The 18,703-nt window shown below is 44.1% G+C and overlaps 1 protein-coding gene across 1 annotated transcript in view; it reads right to left on the bottom strand.

The window, feature by feature from the left end:
• Positions 1-18,476, bottom strand: part of TBX15 (T-box transcription factor 15) — an 85,796-nt gene extending 67,320 nt beyond the window's left edge. The window contains exon 1 of the mRNA XM_015874154.3: positions 18,154-18,476. Coding sequence (XP_015729640.1) covers positions 18,154-18,355 — 202 coding nt within the window. The 5' untranslated portion in view covers positions 18,356-18,476. The remainder of the gene's footprint in view (positions 1-18,153) is intronic.
• Positions 18,477-18,703: the final 227 nt, after the last annotated feature.

Below are 18,703 nucleotides of genomic sequence, written 5' to 3'. Positions count from 1 at the left end.
ATGCTTCACTGTCTTAATAGGCCAAGGAATTAAAAGACAGTAGATGTGCAATCTGAAATTAATGTTCCAAAGTCATGTGTCAAGCTCTTATATCTTACTGGCAGGCAGTCATAGGCACGCAGAAGAGATGCTGTACAGCCTGACCTCATCTATACGATTTGCACTGTGCAATTCTTGCTTTTATTGAACAAAAATAAAGGGAAATTATCTCAGATTACAAAGATAATGTCTATCTCACTACTGTTCTGCTCAGTCGGCGGCTACTTTCATACTTCTGTCTTTCTGGGTCAGTATCACATAATGTCAACAAATGAAAATTCACTCAGGTCACTGGAGTAAATCTATAGGCACAAGAATGTGGTTTTTGTCTTTGTTTTCCTTTGTGCTACTTCCTCACTCCCTTTTCATCTTACATTTTCTCCAGATTAATTTCTTAAAGATTTCTTTTCCCAGCACTCTGAAGCTTCATGAGCCCAGTAGTGCAAAGGCAGATACAACTGACTTCAAAGACTGCACAACTGCAGCCAACGTTGTGTTGTATGAACCTGGCCTGCTGAGCTCATGAAAGCAAAATTTCATCTGTTTTTTGAATTGCGCTTTTGACCTGCCATAAAAATAAATGATATCTTCTACAGTTATTAAATGGTAGACTGTTTCTTGTTACTACTGTTGTAGAAGTGTCTCTTCCATATGCCTGTCATTAAAAATAATAAATAGGGTCCCTTATCTTAGGGAGATCTCTTATTTTACCCCCTTGTTTTGGTATCTTGTTCATTTCCAGTTATTGTTGCTGACAGACTTTCACAGTAGAGGTTAAAACAAAGTGCAGCAGCCTTTCTTCCTCTTACAGTAGGAACACTAGCAATTCACACCTTCTTCTGATATTCCACTTCACCAACTGTACTCCACAAATACATAATAAGAGTGATGTGAAAAAGCCTGTACAATAGGAGAGGAAACTGATTTCCATGCAAAGACAGCATTCTTGCTACTCTTAACAATTGTTACAGAATTAATCAATTCCTTATTTAAAATGCTGCCATTTTTTTGGAGCTCTTTGATACTTAATTTGGTATATATTCTTAGGAAGCCATGTAAGTGTCTACTTATACCATGCTATAGTTGACCAGGATCTTCAGTGCTTTAGGGACTGAACATCATCAATAATGATGTCCTTGTTTTGTAATGATCAGTTATCAGTTATCACTAATATTTTCCACACCATCATGTTATTGACATACAGGTAATACTCAATGACAGTCTTTGTCCTCTAGACTTAGTTCTTATTTTTTGTCCTATGGCAAGCAATATCCTTCCCAGTGACTGTACAACAAGATAGGGTTAGTTTTCTGTCTGAGTATTCATCAAATAGTTGAAACAAGTTTAGAAACCCTCCCATTTCAACATATGAATCAATAGTTTCTTAACTTAAGGCTGAGAAGCCACAGGTTTTTCTGCCCCAGAGAAAATATCATTTACCCTGTTCCACATCCAGATGCCAGGCATTAAGAGTATTAGCATGAGCTTCCTTATAACAGACAACGAAAATACCGAAAAATCAAGCAAAGGTGAATGAATGCTGTACTTATTTGAATTAACACAGGGACAAACTATCCAGCAGGAAATGTGACACTCCATCTTAATGCCAAGTTCCACAAAGGTATTTAGGTTCCTCACATGTCCAATTCATGTTGCATCTTTGATATCTGTGGCCAATGTGCATTCACATACTTTTCCAGACAAGAGCAGATGATTCCTGTCTTGGATTTTTGTTCTTCCTATCCTTTTCTTCTAGCTAGTTTAGTTCCTCTATCCGAAACTGTTCTGTGAGACAAAAAGTAATTTTTGAAGACATCAGTTTCTTTCCATTTAAGAGACCACACTGAGCTCTGCTTTAGATTGTCTTCTTCAAGTAGCCTTACACTACTTTTTAAAATCAAAATATGAAAATTAAAGCTTCTCAGTACTTATCAATGATTTCCGCAGTCATGTTTTTCATTCCTACTACCCACCATGATCCTATTTCCATGTGAAGAATTACAGTGTCTCTGACATTCTGCTAGTCAAATGCATTAGAATGCACCAGGAAGTCGTGTTGCAGAGTACAGTGGGAATTCATTAGTCACTTGCATGTGCTGAGTTGCTATCCAGAAATATTTCTCAACTCCATCTATATAATTGGCCACCCAGATTCCTTGGAAAAAGAGCAGCTCGCGGACTAAGCCAAACTGTTCCACAATGGTTTTCCCTTACAACCAAGAAAAAAAAAAAAATAGGCAAAATATTTAATGTTTATTTATTACTGAATATTATTTGGATGCAAGGACTTAATCCTGGTACTGTTAACTATAATAGGTGCAGAAGGTAGCTTCATTGCAGTCACGTGGATTCTTATTAGGAAAAGAAAACAACAACAGAAACAAAAAGCTATAATTAACATTATCGGTGGTTTGAGCTCATTTTTATATTGAATTCATCTGCTAAGTCTTTCTTTACATTTTCTCTATGGCATTTCCACACATTGTTCCATTCTCTCCCCAGTGTTCAACCAGAAGGACAATGGGAGAAAGCAGTTCCATATTTTCAGCTATCTGTACACAAATGGAGCCAACCCAGGCTTCTATTTTATTCTTTCCTAAAAAGCTCCCAGGGCAGGAAAGGAATGCTGGATCAGTCCTGTCCATAGTCGCATGTTCCTGAGCATCCCACAGAGGGATGTTGTTGCTATTATTTTAACAGCAGATCTCTGCTGTTGTTGCTATTTTAATGGCAGATTTTAAAGCTTCCGCTGACACTGGTACAGACCCCGAAGCTCAGCTAGAGGTGGCGAGCAGATGGTGATACAAAGGAGGAATGTTGTATCTATAAATATTCGAGTGAAATTCACATTCAGTGCTCCATGCAGGAGCCAGCAAACTACACTAAACCCTTAATGCCGGGTCTAAATTAGTCTTAGCTGGTAAATGCGTTCTTAATCTGAGATTCTCTGCTAGGGAGATTTTCACTCGTGGGATCTGTTTATTTATAGAAGATCACTGTGGGGATGGGGATGGGGGGAGGAGGAGATGGTTAAAAAGAAAAAGTTTATTCTGTATTAATTTTCATTAGAAAAATGCTAGCATTTACCAAATAAGGGGAAACATTTCTCTCTGGGGTGCTGGGGCTTCTGAAGCATCCCAAAGGACAGGGCAGTAGTGAAGACACATCCATCTCCAGGAAAACATTCCTGAAGGTTTTGTCAGATAATGTTACAGTGCATGAGCTGAATCTGTGACAACTCAAATCTTCCTCCTAAAACTGCAAAGTGTTTTAATGGTACAGTTTAATACTCTTGCACTTCTGAAAGCAAATATTAAGCACTATGTTTTGCATTCAAATGGCGTTCTTGATTTTGCCATAGATGAGTATGCTTTGGATTTAGGATGATGAGTCACACTGTTTTCTTATCATTGATTTATCATTGACTGAGTACTCAAATGCTGCCTGAAACAAAATGAACAGGTTCTGAAACATCTTGTCCTGAGGATGATGGAAGGTGAAGCAGAAAGCAAGTGGTAGAACATGGAGGTAAGCTCAAACTGGATATTAGGTTCAGGCTGGGGGATAGGAAAAGATTCTTCACTGCAGGATGGTGGAGCTCTGGAGCAGACTCCCCAGGGCAGTGGGCATGGCCCCAAGATGCTGGAGTCTAGGAAGTGTTTTGATGTTGCTTTTAGATATAGGGTTTGTATACTGGGTTGTGCTGTGTGGAGCTGGGAGTTGGAGTTGATGACCCTTGCGGATCTCCTCCAACTTGAGATGTTCTGTGATTCATCTTCTTGATATCCACATCTCTCAACCCTTACCTCCAGGAAATGTAACTAACTGTGTACTCTAACCTGAGTAGCACAAAGCAAGATATGCTATGGACGTCTGTGTGACTCTGAAAAGCCTAAACTGGGAGATACGAGTTCTGGCATTTCATTTTTATCTTCAAGTGTCAGTTTTTTTGCTAATTGTGGTAAAACACACCTTCTTAACTATTTCTCTACTCCTCAAATACTCATCAAATATTTTGAAAGAAGATCAACTACTTTGAAAAGGGAGATTTGTATTTGGCAGATATATATCAGTAACAAAAGAGTCCGGAATCCTTCATTAGGTACCCTTTTAGCAGCAGTGCATTAGCATGATGCAATCTGTTGTGTTTCCTGAAGTGCCACTCAAATCTCAGCACTGAAGAAATTATGCCAAAGCTGTGTGGAACTGTGAAACATTATTTGGTCTTTCTCCTTTCATAAGGACATGCAGTGCCTTCAACTTAAAGCATGTTCTTTGAACACAGGGATGAAGAATGTAAGGGGAGAGACAGTCCATCTATATAGCAAGCATTTTGCTTATACTTTGGTCAGCTTTCCCTTTGCACTGAATGTTTTGTACCTATAATTCCATACTGACTGGTCAGCTTCAACTATGTTTTACAGAGGGACAGAGTTGCAAAGAAATTCAGTATTGGCAAATTCTGTAAAAATCAATGACTGTAACAAAGAAGGGGCTCAAATTAGATCACAATTGAGAGATGAATTTAGCTATTATTTGCTCTGTGTTTGTCCAAGCAGGGCATGCCAAGACTGAGAAAAATACTAACAACTCGCTTATGCTCTGCAAATCAGCTGCACTACCACAGTAGAAGAAAGAGCAGGGCATAAAGATTGCTATGTTTCTCCATAAACATCCTGCAACTGAAGTCTAAAAGTCAAGTAATAGCAAATCTCCTTTCCCCATGTTTTATCTCAGGTTGATACTCAGAAACAAGGATAATTTTTCAGCTAATGGCTCATCCCCCTATTACTGTGGTTAATCATACTGGGCCTGATGGAGTTTCATGCACCAGCTGTACCCAGACCTGTCAGATAACAGTGGGTTTGCACCCAACCAACTCTAGCACAGGCTGAAACTGGCATGCTAGACTTTTTTGAGTTATGGTCATGTATTTCACCATAATACTTCAAATCTTGATGGCATTTTCTAATGCATATAAATGATATAAACATTTTAATTTCAATTTTGAATGCAGTTGAAGACTTTAGAATTAAGTAAACATATAAATTGCATCTGATAGACAAGTATTTTCCAGTTCCCGGGGTCAGTTTTTCTGAACATGGACATTTGAGAAACTTCATTTTTCTCAACATTCTGTCTTGCACTGACACCATAAAAGATGACAGCAGGTGGTTGCTAAATGAACTTGAGTTCCATCGTCAGAACTGCCAAACATGCATAATAAGATCATGCGCAAAGGGAAATAAAGTTCCACCAGTGTCTAATGGCAAGGCTCAATGATTTTATGTTGAAAGGAAAATATGGAATGAGAAGAAAGAGTGTGGTTCCTCACCTCACAAGTACAATAATTTCAGTCTATGCTATGTCCAGTTCTGCTTAAAATTACATACTTACTTATAAGATGAAAAAATTACATTCCTTTCTGAAGGGTCTATCCCTTTCTAGAGTTACACATCACATCTAGAATTCGTGCAACTGAAGTATTGAAGAAATACATTACAGCCTACATCCTCAATTGTTTACTTTGTGCCACTGACAGAACTTTATGCAGTTTCCATTTCCCCTACAGTCAGGCACTGATCCTACACACACACGAGTGTGAGCTCACCTTTCCTGCCGGGAGTGATTTCAATGGGAGACTCACGGCAGCAAAGGACGGGAGTACATTTTGGCAGGATCGGGGCCTCAGATAGCAAGGAGGAAACTGGCTAACAGAAACCACCTTTGCAAACACAAAGAGTGGAGCAGGAGAGATCCCGGGAACAAAAACTGGAGTTCAATACACTTTTAAATGCCAGCCAGCATTTTTAAAGGGAGCTCTGCTGGAGCTGAAAGATTTTGGAACGGATCAACCTTCTTTTATGTTCGAGTTGAGAGTGTCCCTTTAAGGATTTACAGTATGGCACAGCCCAGGGTTTGCTTGGTATGGCTTTTCCTAAACTATCATTTTCTTTTGCTGGGAGACTCGACAACCAAAAGTGCAGCTTTTTCTTCTTCACAGCTGTTTGCTCCCATACTGATAAATATTTCGCCTCCAGCTTTTGCCCTTGCCTCCTTCACGGGATGTAAATGATGCAGGAATTTCTGCTGCTCTGCTTCAGTTTAGCAGAGTGATAATCTCTGGCAAACGATGGCAATCTGTCTTTCATTAAAAAGAGGTTTTTGCACTTCTGTTTAGCACAGGGAATTGTTTGAATTGTCCTCTTAAGGAAAGATTTCACCCCCACTTTTGCCTTGAGGGAAGCCCTTGCTGCCATGAATATATCTGCTGGATCCATGGGAACGTTGCTGTTGTTGAGTGGCTCCCACCAAAGACAGCAGCAGAGTAACTTTTATGTCTTAAGTCCTTACTTCAGGTGCTTGCAGCAAGCTAAATTGAGCAAATAAACTGATAAAGAGATGCTTCTCCCTTGAAAACACAAGACAATTCTCTACTGCCCTAGAAAAAACATATATATGCTTAAATTCTGTGGTAGAACAAGAGCCTCTGCTGGAAAAAAGTAATAATAATAATAAAATGCAAGATGCTTTCTTCACCAGAGCAAAACTATCCTATTTCTGGCCATCAAACATGACGCTGATATCAGTTACTGCTGAGACAAACTGGAAGTGCTAAACAGGAACAGAAAAGGCAGATATTTCTCAAACACCTTTAAAAAGTTAATGTTCAAATTCAGGACTTTAGTCATTCCAGATTAGACTACACTCTTATTCAGAAAAACACACGTACTCAGAATATTATTAATATCATACATCCAGTACGCAATACTATAAATCTGTCTGTATAGAGGGACTTACACATGCACACAACATGAGGAGAGTACATAACAAGCAAAATGGGATTTGAATGCAGATGCTTTGCAGTTCGCTCCTTGACAGTCACTTTTACTAACCTGGAGGAATTTCCTCCCTGCAAAAATCCCCAGTTTTAACAAAAAGGAGAGAGAGAAAGAGGAAGATAGAGAGAGAACTGCATTCAGTATAAACGGATGAGAGTAGAAATTTGGAAAAAAAAACACAGCCACTGCACAGACTCTGCTTAAACAGTGATACGATGGCTGGATTACTCAGCTGCCTGCTGAATTTGGCTCTGAATAGTTATCTAGGGACTGATATAGAATTGTAGAATCATAGAATCACAAAGGTTGGAAAAGACCTAAAAGATCATCCAGTCCAACCGTTCACTTATTACCGATAGCTCCCACTAAACCATGTCCCTATAAAAATAGAAAGGAAAGATTTAAAATAAGTTTTAAAAAGAGATGCCCTCATAAAAAAAAAATAACTTTATCTGTTTGAACTTAACCAAAATCATATAGAAGATAGAAAAATTGATAGATTCACGCTTTGGAAAACACTGTCACCAATTCCATACCAAACAGGGAAGACCTCTGAGGCATCAGCATGAGCTGGGACTTCTTTTACTTTTTACCAAATGAGGAACACGAATAGGAAGAAATAACAGAACTCTGCGAACATGGTCTTCTCATTTTAGATTGTTCTCTGTGTCCATAGATGAGAAATCATTGCTCTCCATTCCCTTGTTTATGTTCAAGACGCACAATATGTACAGGTATCTCTTTCAGCGTCCTAGGCAGAGGAAGGCGAACTGCATCTCGTGAATTTTCTGATATAGTACACAAAATATACCTTAATAAAATGGAGATTTAACCTGTGATTCACTGTGCACTGAACCAACACAAGACCCCTGTTCCACTTCACAAATTTGTTTGTTATTTCTTCATTCTTCACTTTGTGTTTTTCCTGTACTGTGAATTCTGAGTTCCTGTCCCAGTATCATCAGGGATCTCTTCGAATTTGGTATTAAATGATGCCAAATTCACCCCTCAAGTAGAATAATGACAAATTGTGGTTGAAGTCTCTATTCCCCTCATCACAAAGTCAGCAGGGAAGAGTTAGAGGCATTTCATCTCTGCGCTCAACGCAGCAAATTCTGCTTCTCTTAATGAAGTGCACATCTCAGTATGTATACGGGAATGAATGCACCCAACCACGGTGTAAATGGCTGTCGGAAATGCTGCATTATTAAAAGAAGGTGACTAACCAGCAACACCTTCCAAACATTACTCTTTGTACAACTGCAGTTTGTCCCAAAGCCCTCATCGTGGATTGGTGAGCTCTGCAGTAATGTTAATGCAAACAAAACAAAACAGAAAAGGGAGCTGATCCAAAGAGCCACTAGTGTAAGTAAGCACGTGTAACATCCTAACTGGTAACAATGAACCGCCTCTCACTTCACAAGTAAAAGGAGATGAGAATCCTGATTTGCAGGAGAAAACATGATTAATGTCATGACTGAGACTTGAAAAAATACTATGAATCTGGAGTAATGCAAAAGAAAAATGGAAAACAGGAAAAAAAGCAAGATAAAAAAGCCACACTTGTATATTTCAGGAAAAATAATGCAAATTAGCTAGCATACAATTCATTGGATGACTATGATAATAATAGTTTTCTTCCCGTGTATCTGTACAATGTCACTGTGCTGCAGAGAATAGCAACTCTATGAGATGCAGCCATGTAGATCCCGGCTCAGGATCGCCAAACGTTTTCATGAACAATCAGCGAGTGTCTGAATTTGCATAAGGAAAATGATTAAGGGTTGATTCAGCAGCAAAAAGGCAGCTACAAACCATTGTCATAAGAAAACATTATTGTATTCATAATTCTTCATTTAGATCACTGACTCTCACCAGTCTGCACAAAAGAACAGCACTTCCAAGAAATTCTGCTGCTGCACAAAAATGCTGTTTTCCTCCCCCTTCTGTCCCCAGCCCCAGCAAAGACACAGAAATAAGCACAATCACAAGTAGAAATTGGGAGCAGAGGGAAAGGCTGAGTTTTCGGAGTAGCCGATTACCGTACGTAAACTTTAATTACTTCCTTAACGACATGAAACGTGCTATGCATAATTTAATTAGCAATTAGAAAATGCCTCTAGGTATACCTATATAGTAAGAAACTAAGCTCATTGCAATAGTGGTTGACATGCTCCATAGGGCACATAAAAACACTTCCATTTATGGATAATTTAAATATGAATAATATAAGGAACAGAAAGATCTGGTTTTTATACACAAAGGAAATTGATGTTATACAAGTAATACAACAGCATAATAGCCTAGACCTAAGAAAAATCCACATGCAACTTCTATTGATTATAAAAAGGCTGAAGCTCTGAATAAAAATGGTGAGTAGGATTTAAAGTGTTCTTCTTAAAAATAAAGAAAAAAAAATCTATGGAGTTTATTGTAAGTGAGAATATTTCATCTATATATTTATCCTGCAATTCCTGATTATTTTTTTTACATCAAAAAGTGGAGAACAAAAACCATGGGAAGAAACCCTGTTGGTTGGTTGGTATCTTAAAACTTCTCTACGAGATGTTTCCCCTTCTTTTCTCGGGGCCCTCACAGATCTTTGCCATACCAAATGATTATACATTTGTTCAGTACAACACACTGCTTTCATAAACCCTATAGCCCTAAATCCATAAACCCTATAACTCTATTCACTGTAACAGTATTTTGCATCTCAAGGAGTCATGCCATTCATTTTTCTGGGGGGAAAACAACATGAGGCATCCCAGATGTAGGGGGTAAGTCTGAAAATAGTCTCTAGATTCTCCCCATGCCACAGCCAGACATTGGGGTAGGAAACAAAACACTGAACACTTCCTTCCTCCTCTGATCTTTCCTGTCGTGTTTCTTTCATTCCTTCTCAAAAAAGGTCTCCTTCAGTACCTAGTTTTCTACTCCTTTGCCCCTTTTAGATCCTCTCTCCCCAGTTTCCTAACCATTTCATCCCCACGAGAGTCATGCAAAGGAGAACCTCAGCATCAAAACGGAGCTACTGCAGCAGTTGCCCAATGACATTCTTTGTCCCACAGTGCAAAAAGAAAGTGGCAGCAAATGTCCCAAACATTTTCCATTCCCTTTTGGGGCTGAACTGCTTTTTTGATTGATTTTTAAAGAACCCACATTACTCTGGGTAAATGATGCTCAGCACCTTAATATTACTCGAGCAATCCATCTTGAAACACTCTTAATAAACGGCCACCCTACAATCAGATCTTTCATTCCAAGGAGCAAGAGGGGAGTTTTTCCTCAAGCTTCATTATATGACCCTATTTTCACAAGAGCTATCAATTATTGACCATTCCTGTAACAGCACACCGCTGGCAATCTTCATGGCCACCCTCCCTTCTCTCACCCCCGGCACAATTTCCTGAGTCCTGCAGTAAGCAGAATTGCTCTGCACAGACCAACCAGAGTGGGATGCAAGGGCAAAGCTGGATTTGCAGTGCAGGGACCGGCACAACAGCACCCCAGCATTATGTCTGCATGCAAACAATGGCAGTAAGGAGTGGGGCCGCCTCGCTGACAGACTTTGATAGAGTTGTCGGATGGTAAATGAAGACTTTTGGTGCTTGCTCCAAGGAGCCTGGCACAGGAAACACCCAAATCCTACAATAATAGATCTTCTGTTTATCCTTTAAATTCTGAAGTGAAATAAAAACCATTAGGCTCCACAGCCATGTGCTGCATTCTACATTTTTCCACACTTTCTACATCCCTCTGGCATAAGAAACAAAAGGACAACTTCTCAGTTTGAAAAAGCAGCCTTGTTGCCTTGTATGGAGCACTGCCGTGTTGCTTTACACAACTCAAAGGCAGGAGTGCTCAGACACCACAAGGCCGGGCATAATGCCGAACCTTAATCTAACCCGACACAGCAGTTTTCATACTACCATACATTTGCAGAAGAACTGAAGAAAAAAAGAAAGCACGGTCCTCTCACAGTATAAAAATGGTCATCCGGGTGTTACCCTCGTGGTCATGGCTATTTATTCCTACAGACAGACACAGCACTCCAGTAGACCAAAGGAAGCCGAGGAAACGCAACAACCTCAGTTCTGACAGCCTCATTGTGAGCATTGCACAGCAAAGAGCAGGAAGCAAGCAAGGGTCTGATTTGTGCAGTTCATGTATTTGCAAAAGGAGGTGTCAACTGAAAGTTTAGGATTGCCCATCCCGATTGTTGAAAGGCATTGTGCAACAAGTTGGGGCAGCAAAAGAATCCATATGATATCAGGGCTGAAGTCTGCTTTTTAGTTGGTAGGAGTGTTTCCATTGAGGTCTGAGTAGGTACAAGTGAATACTCAACAGGTCTCCTACTTCTGCCTTTTCATCCCAGTAAGAAAAACTGCTTAAAGGTCAATAAAACTACCTTTGTCTCTTATTAGTGCATCTATAGAGCTGAGATAATGTCTTCACTGAAGCAGAATAGAACAATAACACCTATGCACAATGAATCGTTTCATTTAAAGGATCATCTGAGTGGGACTGAAGGCAGTCAAAGGGAAAAAAAGCCCATCTCTGAATCTCTCCATCTCTTCTCAAGGTCCCTTCTTCCTCAGCAAATTCAAACCGACAGAACTTTCAAAGACTCCCTGCCCTCTTTGTACAGAGTGCCATTTATTGCTAAATATTACCATATATTGCTTTGGAATTCTTATCTACCCAGAAGCATCCACACGGTCAGTCAGTACTTTCAATACCTTGATTAGGAATGATGCTGTTGGCCGATGTATCTTCTTAAGAATCCTTCTACGCTCTCATTTAAAACAATGGCCCTCTGGTGTCTTCAGTTCTCCCTTCAGTCTGGGGGCAGATTTCTGATCGGACGGCTCTTTATTTCCCCGAGTTCCAAAAAGTAGACACTTGGTTTTGTTAATTCATCGGTCATGGGAAATGAGTTCACGCCAGCCAAGAGCACACCCAGCCATCAGGGGAAGTCGCAGCTCCGTAAGCCATTCATAATTGTTCCGGATGCACTCAGCAAGTGACATTCAAACAACTTTTGCATTGCTGATTTCCATCTATGAGCTGATTATTAACATTGTTTGTGTCCATTTCTTAATCAGCCACTTAAGGGATCTTTAGAAACTGCAAATCGGTTTGTCTGTAATTTCTTCGCAAATTCCTTTTCCAAGAATCATATACGTGGACATCACTAAAAATGCCCATTCAACAGTATTTGATGGTGTCCTGTGCTTCCTCACAAAGGAAGAACACTTCAGAACGGGACAGTGAGTGTACTCTTGTGAAACTACCCCTCATGACAGTACTTTATTCGGTGTTTTTGTTTTGTTTCATTTTAAATACAATGAACTGATGAAGAGAATATGTCTTCAGAGAGGAGAAAAATCAGTTATGTTGGATTTGGGAAATCACTTTGTTACAAGAAGGAAAATGAACAGGTAGGTTGTTGAAAAAGCTCAAATACCCGAAATCATCGTTATCTAAATCAAAAATCTCTCTTTTTTTTTAATTAAAAATGCATTTCGAAATTGATTTTAGAATTATTTTTAACATAATTTAGACGGGAGGTCTTGGAAATAGTTTTAAAAACAAGAAGCATTCCGATGATCCAAAAATATATATTGAAAGGTCGGCCAAAGCTGAAGTTTTCCCACTTTTAAATAAAGTTAATTTTAAAAGAATTAATTGAAGGAAAAAAGAGAGAAGAATTTAAAAAGAGAATTAGAAAAAGAAAAGAAAGCAGAAGAGAAAGGAGCTTCGATTCAACCAGACCTGAACCCCTCCTCAACGTCTTCACTGTATCGGTTCAGCTTCCCCAAGAAAGACCTCCCACTGATTTGGGTGCAGGCAGAACATCCCCCCAGCCCGGGTTCCCCTGATGCTGCGAGTACTGACTTGGGCCATCACACCTCTCCATCACCCCCCTCCCCAACCGAGCTGCTATTTGCACTCACTCACACACAACAAACAAGAAGCAACTCCTTGTTACCCCTTTTCAAAGGGGAATGTTTTTGCAACTAACGCTTTTGTCGCTCCTGCTGTCTGATGGTGCAGGATGTGCAATTAAAGGATGCCAACGGCGTGAATTTCGTTGCTGGAACTCGAACGTCCGCTGTGTTTCCTATCAGTATTAAAATTTCTTAACCAATTTCCAAGGTGATTTTCATTACCAGAATATTGCTTTATTTGCCCTTAGCCCTCCTCAACGGAGCACGCCGCAGGGAAGATAGGGCTTTGTGTTTTGCGACGACAGGTGCTCAGAAAGCAGAAAGGATGGATTCGTAACCTGCTTTAAGTGGTGATGGTGCAAAGATTTAAGTGGGGATGAAGCGACCGTTTCGAAGGAGGGGGAAAAAAAAATGGAAAACGAAAAAAATAAAAATAAAAGTAAAAAATAAAAATAAAGAAAATATATAAAAAGGAAAAGGAAGAAGAAGAAGAGAGGAAGAAAATAAAAGAAAAAGGGAAAAAAATCTCAGCGTCGCCGCTCAGGACCCCGCGTCATATCGCCCAGCGCCGCTCTTTCCTAGGGCGGACATCGGACGCACACATCCCGTTCCGCCGCCCGCACACCGCCGCGCTCCAGAGGTCGGGACTCGCCATTCCTCGCCAGTGCCCGGGGAGGCGTCTGGGAGCCGAGAGCTGGCACCGAGTCCTGTAGTTCTCTCAGCGGGCACAACCCCTGCGGGCATCTCTATCGATATCTGGAACGTGGTCAGGGTTAGAAAACTGAAGCCTCTTCCAACTGAGCCTCGCTTTATGTCAGCAGCGCGAAGTACGGATCTAAGTGTGAGCGCTCAGGGTGACTGAAACCGCATGTGAACAGATCTTGCTTACAGCAGGGAATGATGTAGCTGCCGTAGAAGCTGCTAGCAATGCATTGGGAATGTTCCGAGTGCTCTCAGACAGATTTCAGCGCGTTTTTAAACTATTGTAAGCTGTAATCTAGAACAGAACACTATGTGTGCGTGTGTGTATATATGTACATATACGTGAACAACATAACACAATTCCTCAAAGCTTGAAAACCACGAAAGTGGAAGCAGAGCCATGACGGAGGTGAGCTGGGGGGACGCCGATCTCTGCCCAGAGGTGACCAAAGCGGTACTGCCGTGCTGCGAAACGATTCAAACTCTCTTTCTTGCATTCTAGGAAGACATTTTTCCACTTTCCCATCTGAAAGAAAGCATCCGTTTCCTACGAGTCAGATAGGGCTGAAGGTGGACGCTGCTGCCCGAGGAGGGGCCGATACTCGATACAGGCTCTCGGTCCCGAGCGGGAGGAGGGAGAGGTGATGGATGGTGCGGAAGGAATCACAGACCTATGCCGGTAACAGAAGCTCTCTGGATTCTCCCACAGTTCTTGTTAAAGACAAGAAATGCCCATTGATCTGACAGCTTTCCCCCCGGATGGAACTAAACTACATTAAAAATAATAATAATATTTTAAAAAAATATATTTAAAATGGTGGCGATTTAAAATACATTTAGGAGAACGTGGTTTGATGCCTCTTCTCTTGGTTCGCACCCCAACGAGGGCGATGGGACCCCACCGCTCAGTTCCGCGCACTCTGTGCACCCCGTGCAGAGCTCTATCCGGGATCCCGGCCCTGCTATGGCCGCAGCCCGAGCCCCTCGGGTTCGCATCGCCGCGAGTGGGATGTACGGGGTCGCAATGGGGTGAGATGCTGCGAGGGTGGCCTCGGTGTCCCCTACCCGGGAGGGTGCAGCGGGTGGGAGGGAGGAACTCCTGCAGCCCCGCTCAGGAGTGAGACGGAAAACTCGGTGCCAGACCTGGGGGGGGTTCTGCCAAGCACAAAGCCGATGTTCCTCTGCTCGCAGCTCGTGGTGCCGAGGCGCTGCTCAGCAGCAGGACCAGGGCCTCTGCGATCCTCCTCTGCCCAACACAGGCAGAGACCACAAAGCCCTCCGGAGCCCCACGCCCGCACTGCTCCAACAACAGGCAGAGCGAAAAGCCGAGTTACCCCGTGGGCACGGCCACAAACGGAGATGCACCAGGTTGAGCAGCCAGAAACAGGCGTGTACGTCGAAACAAAGAAAGATAACTAAAATTAATCGATTTTTTCATGTTCTGGAAACTCGTTCTCCCTTGCAGCGGGCGGGGAGCCCCGGTCCCTCTGCTATGAGGTCCCCAGGCTGGGTGCGCGTACCTGGGCGTGCCGAGCTCTGCTCTCGCATTGATCAAATACCGCTTCGGGCAGCGCACTGGAAAGTAACTACGTCTTCCCGGATGGACAAAAATCACACTGTCGAAAATGCGGGGTTTTGAGGGTCTGGTTAGTTGGTTGGGTTCATTGTAACGGACGTGTTCATTTTTATTACTATTATTATTATTATTATCATTATTATCATTTTACGAGAGATGAGGGTGCGCGATCCCGAAGGCTGTAGCGGCAGAATTCGCTTAGGAACGCGCTGCCGCCTTTCTATGTCTGTGAACGCCACGAGCACCGAAACGCACGGAACTGCGCATTTCCAACCTCACTCTTTAGCTCTGTCCCTGGAGCTCCTGCGGGTCCACCCGTGTGAGCCGACCGCGTTTAGGAGGAGGAAACCCCGAACTCCCATCGGAACTCTCCCCAGTGCCGGCTGTCGGCTGTTCGCCGGGCCGAAATCCGCCCTCGGCCGGGAGTTAATCAGAGACACAGCATCGACAGGGCCCCGCGACACGCGGCGGGGGCTCTCGGCCCCGCAGTGCCCCGCGTGGGGCTGGGGCAGAGCTAAGGGAGCCGCCGCCGCCCACGGCCCCGCATCGCTCTAAGCGCGGCTCCTCCCGGCGCTACGCGAAGGCCGTGGGAGGCTCACGAGGCTCCCCAGGCAAAACACGGTCCCCGACGCTGCGGCACGGAGGAACGATCTCGTTTATCTCACGGTACACGCACGCCGAGACCGGGGGAAAATCCACGACAGACTCGGTAGCCGAGAGATGAGGCATCCCAAGAGAGGGGCGGAGAGGAAGAGGACGGAACCTTCCTCAGCCTCCCTCGGGCGGCACTGCGTTCCCCGGGGCAGACGAAAAGAGGCTCGGCGAAACCCCTCGGGTTCGAAGTGAATGTTTGCGAGAAGTTCGATAAATCGGGGCCCGTTCGCTCTTTGCTGAGCCGGATCGGTGCGCGATTTTCAATGCGATGTTCGGGACCCGCACCGATCCGCCTCCGGCACGAGCGCTATAGCCGCGCTATTTCCTACTCCATTCAAAGCAGCGATATGGAATCGGGAAGGTTTGGGACGCTATAAAAACTCCCTCCTCCAATTTTTGGTATATCGCCAGAGATTTGGCGACGTTTAAACGCTCGAGGTGTAAAGTTTGTTCTTAATGGGGCCTTATAAAGCCGGAATGTGGGGGCCATTACGCGGCCGCGAACCAATTTCCACCCAGGCAGCAGAAGTGCGCTGCTCGGGATTTGGCTTTAATGAAGTGAGCGCGCAAATTGCAGCCGGGACTTCGTTTAAAGTCCATCAGGCTCCTCGGAATGGTTTCCCGAACTGTTCCTGATTTCCTTCGCTTTATGAAAAACACCACAACGGCTCGCCGGGGCCTCGGGCGTTTTGCAGCCAGTTTTCTATCAGTCTCCAGCCCGGTGAGCAGAAGTGTTGGGGTGTTTTGCTTTTTGTTCGTTCGAATTCGTGGAGGAAAAAAAAAGGCAAATCAAACTTCTAGACCGACACAAATACATTGTACGGACACGGGGAATTAATGAGAAACTGTTCTAAGAAAGACCAATGCGCGCATCTTCTCTGCCTTGGCAAAGCAGATCTTTGTCTCTTCTTTCCCGTATTTGTTATTTTGAAAGAGGAATACCCTAAAGCCGTGATTTCTCTCCTTTTTATTCTTTTTTTCTTCTCTTTTCTTTATTTCCTTATTTTTTTTTCCTTTCTATTTTCAGCTGTTCTCGCTGTTCGTTGTCTCTGGGCGGCCGCTTCACTCCGTCTCTCCGGGACGGCACCGGTAGCACCGCGCAATGGGAGCGCAGCGCCCGGGACTGCGCAGCGCCGAGCATCGGCTCCCTCCGTTAGCACCCGGCTGGGTTTTTACTACGGATTTCTTTCACTTAATCGTTTGGTGATCCGTCGCACTGTTTCCTTAAGCTTCTCTACGTTCTTCACGGCGGCTTTTCGGCGGTTGATGCGGGAAAAATCGCCAAATGCGCGCACTTCTCACTACGTACAGTACAATATATAAATCGCAATATATACCGTGTAATATATGGATATTGCAGTAAGTGTATATATAATTTACAAAGGGATTTAAGTGTGACTGAGCGGCCTGGGAGCGGGGGAGGAAGCTCCTATCCTTTCTCCTACGTGGTGGCAGCAGACATCCTTTGGCCTTTCCCTCCACCCCCAGCACCCCAATACTGAAGGAAGAGTAATTACCGAGAGCGACCTCGCTCCGAGCCCGAACCCCGCGGGGGGCAGCGACGTGGCCCCGTCCCGTTCGGCGGCGCTCAGAGGCTGCGCGCACCCACCCGCGGCTCCGCGGCCGCGTTGGAGGACCGGAGAGATGTGGCAGAGTGGGAGAGGGACAAGAGGAGCCCCAGGGCTTCGCTAGAGCCGGGGGAGCCCTCCGGGCTACCGTCTGCCTTTCGAATAAAATAGTACGTATAATGATAGTAGCGTATTATAAAAGTAGTGTATCATCGTAACAATCATAATAGCGTATAATAAAAACTGTACTAAATAAACACGGTAATATCGATGGTAACAATAGTCGATTTTAAGATACGGGAGCGAAACCCCGTGTTCTCTTTCCCTAAGCAACACGCAGCCCCGTTTCCCCCATCCCGCCGCCCTCCACTCCCTCCCAGCCCCTGAGGGTCCCGAGCCGGGCAATGCGCTCCTCCGGGACTCTCTTCCCTTGCCCGGAGCCCTGCTCGGTACCCACGGGGCAGACTCAGCGGTGACGCGGCGTTTGTGCACCCCAACCTCCCTCGGCGGTGGGGGACCCGGGCGATGCGGAGCGCGAGTCCCACCGCGGTCAACACAGAGCACAGAGTTGGGGGGAGAGGGGGAAGAGGGAAGCGGGTGGTGCTCGGAGTCCGAGGGAGATATAGGATCGGGAGGGAAAGTGGGAAAGAGCTGCGGAAAAGTCACTGTAAACCGAAAATACTGAGAAGAAAAATAACACAAATCCGAGAAATCTCCGCACAACGCCTTCCCTTCTCCTCCCCCCAATCCGCCCCCCCCCCCCTCCCCAACTCCGGGAGTTTCCCGCAGCAGCTGCCGGAGAACGGAGCGGCACTGACCGGGGTTGAGGTCCAGGCATTGCGTCGGGTCCTCGCCGTCGCCCAGCTGGCCATTGGGGCTGAGGCTTTCCATGGACAAATCCAGCCCCTTGTCTTCCCAGTCCCGCAGTTTCCTCTTTTTATTCGTCCCAATCAAGGCTTCGACCGAGAATGCGTGAGCTCGGGAGCTGAGGGCCACCGCAGACCTCCGCCTCTCGCTCATCTTCCCCCCGGCCCCGGCCCTGGGCGGACGCGGCCCCGAGGCTCCAGCACCAGCGGCACAGCCCCGTCCTACATGGGGCTGCGGTGCTCCGCGGGGCAGAGCTGGAGGCTGTGCTCTGCTCACAGGGGCAGCGGGCCGGGTTTCATCTTTTTCTTCTTTCTTTTTTTTTTTTTTTTTTTTTTTTTTTTTTTTTTTTTTTTTTTTTTTTTTTTTTTTTTTTTCTTTTGCCTTCTCCCCTTTCTCTCTGTCTGTCTCTGATTGATCCAAACTTCTGGGAGTCGGTTTTTTGTTGTTGTTGTTGTTGTTGGTTTTGTTGTCGTTTTTTTTTTCTCTCTCTCTCTCCGAGAG

Source organism: Coturnix japonica, chromosome 1, assembly GCF_054131305.1.
Source record: "Coturnix japonica strain WE chromosome 1, WE-NBRP24, whole genome shotgun sequence".
In the NCBI taxonomy this organism is placed as follows: domain Eukaryota; kingdom Metazoa; phylum Chordata; class Aves; order Galliformes; family Phasianidae; genus Coturnix; species Coturnix japonica.
This window is presented reverse-complemented; position numbering and strand designations above follow the sequence as displayed.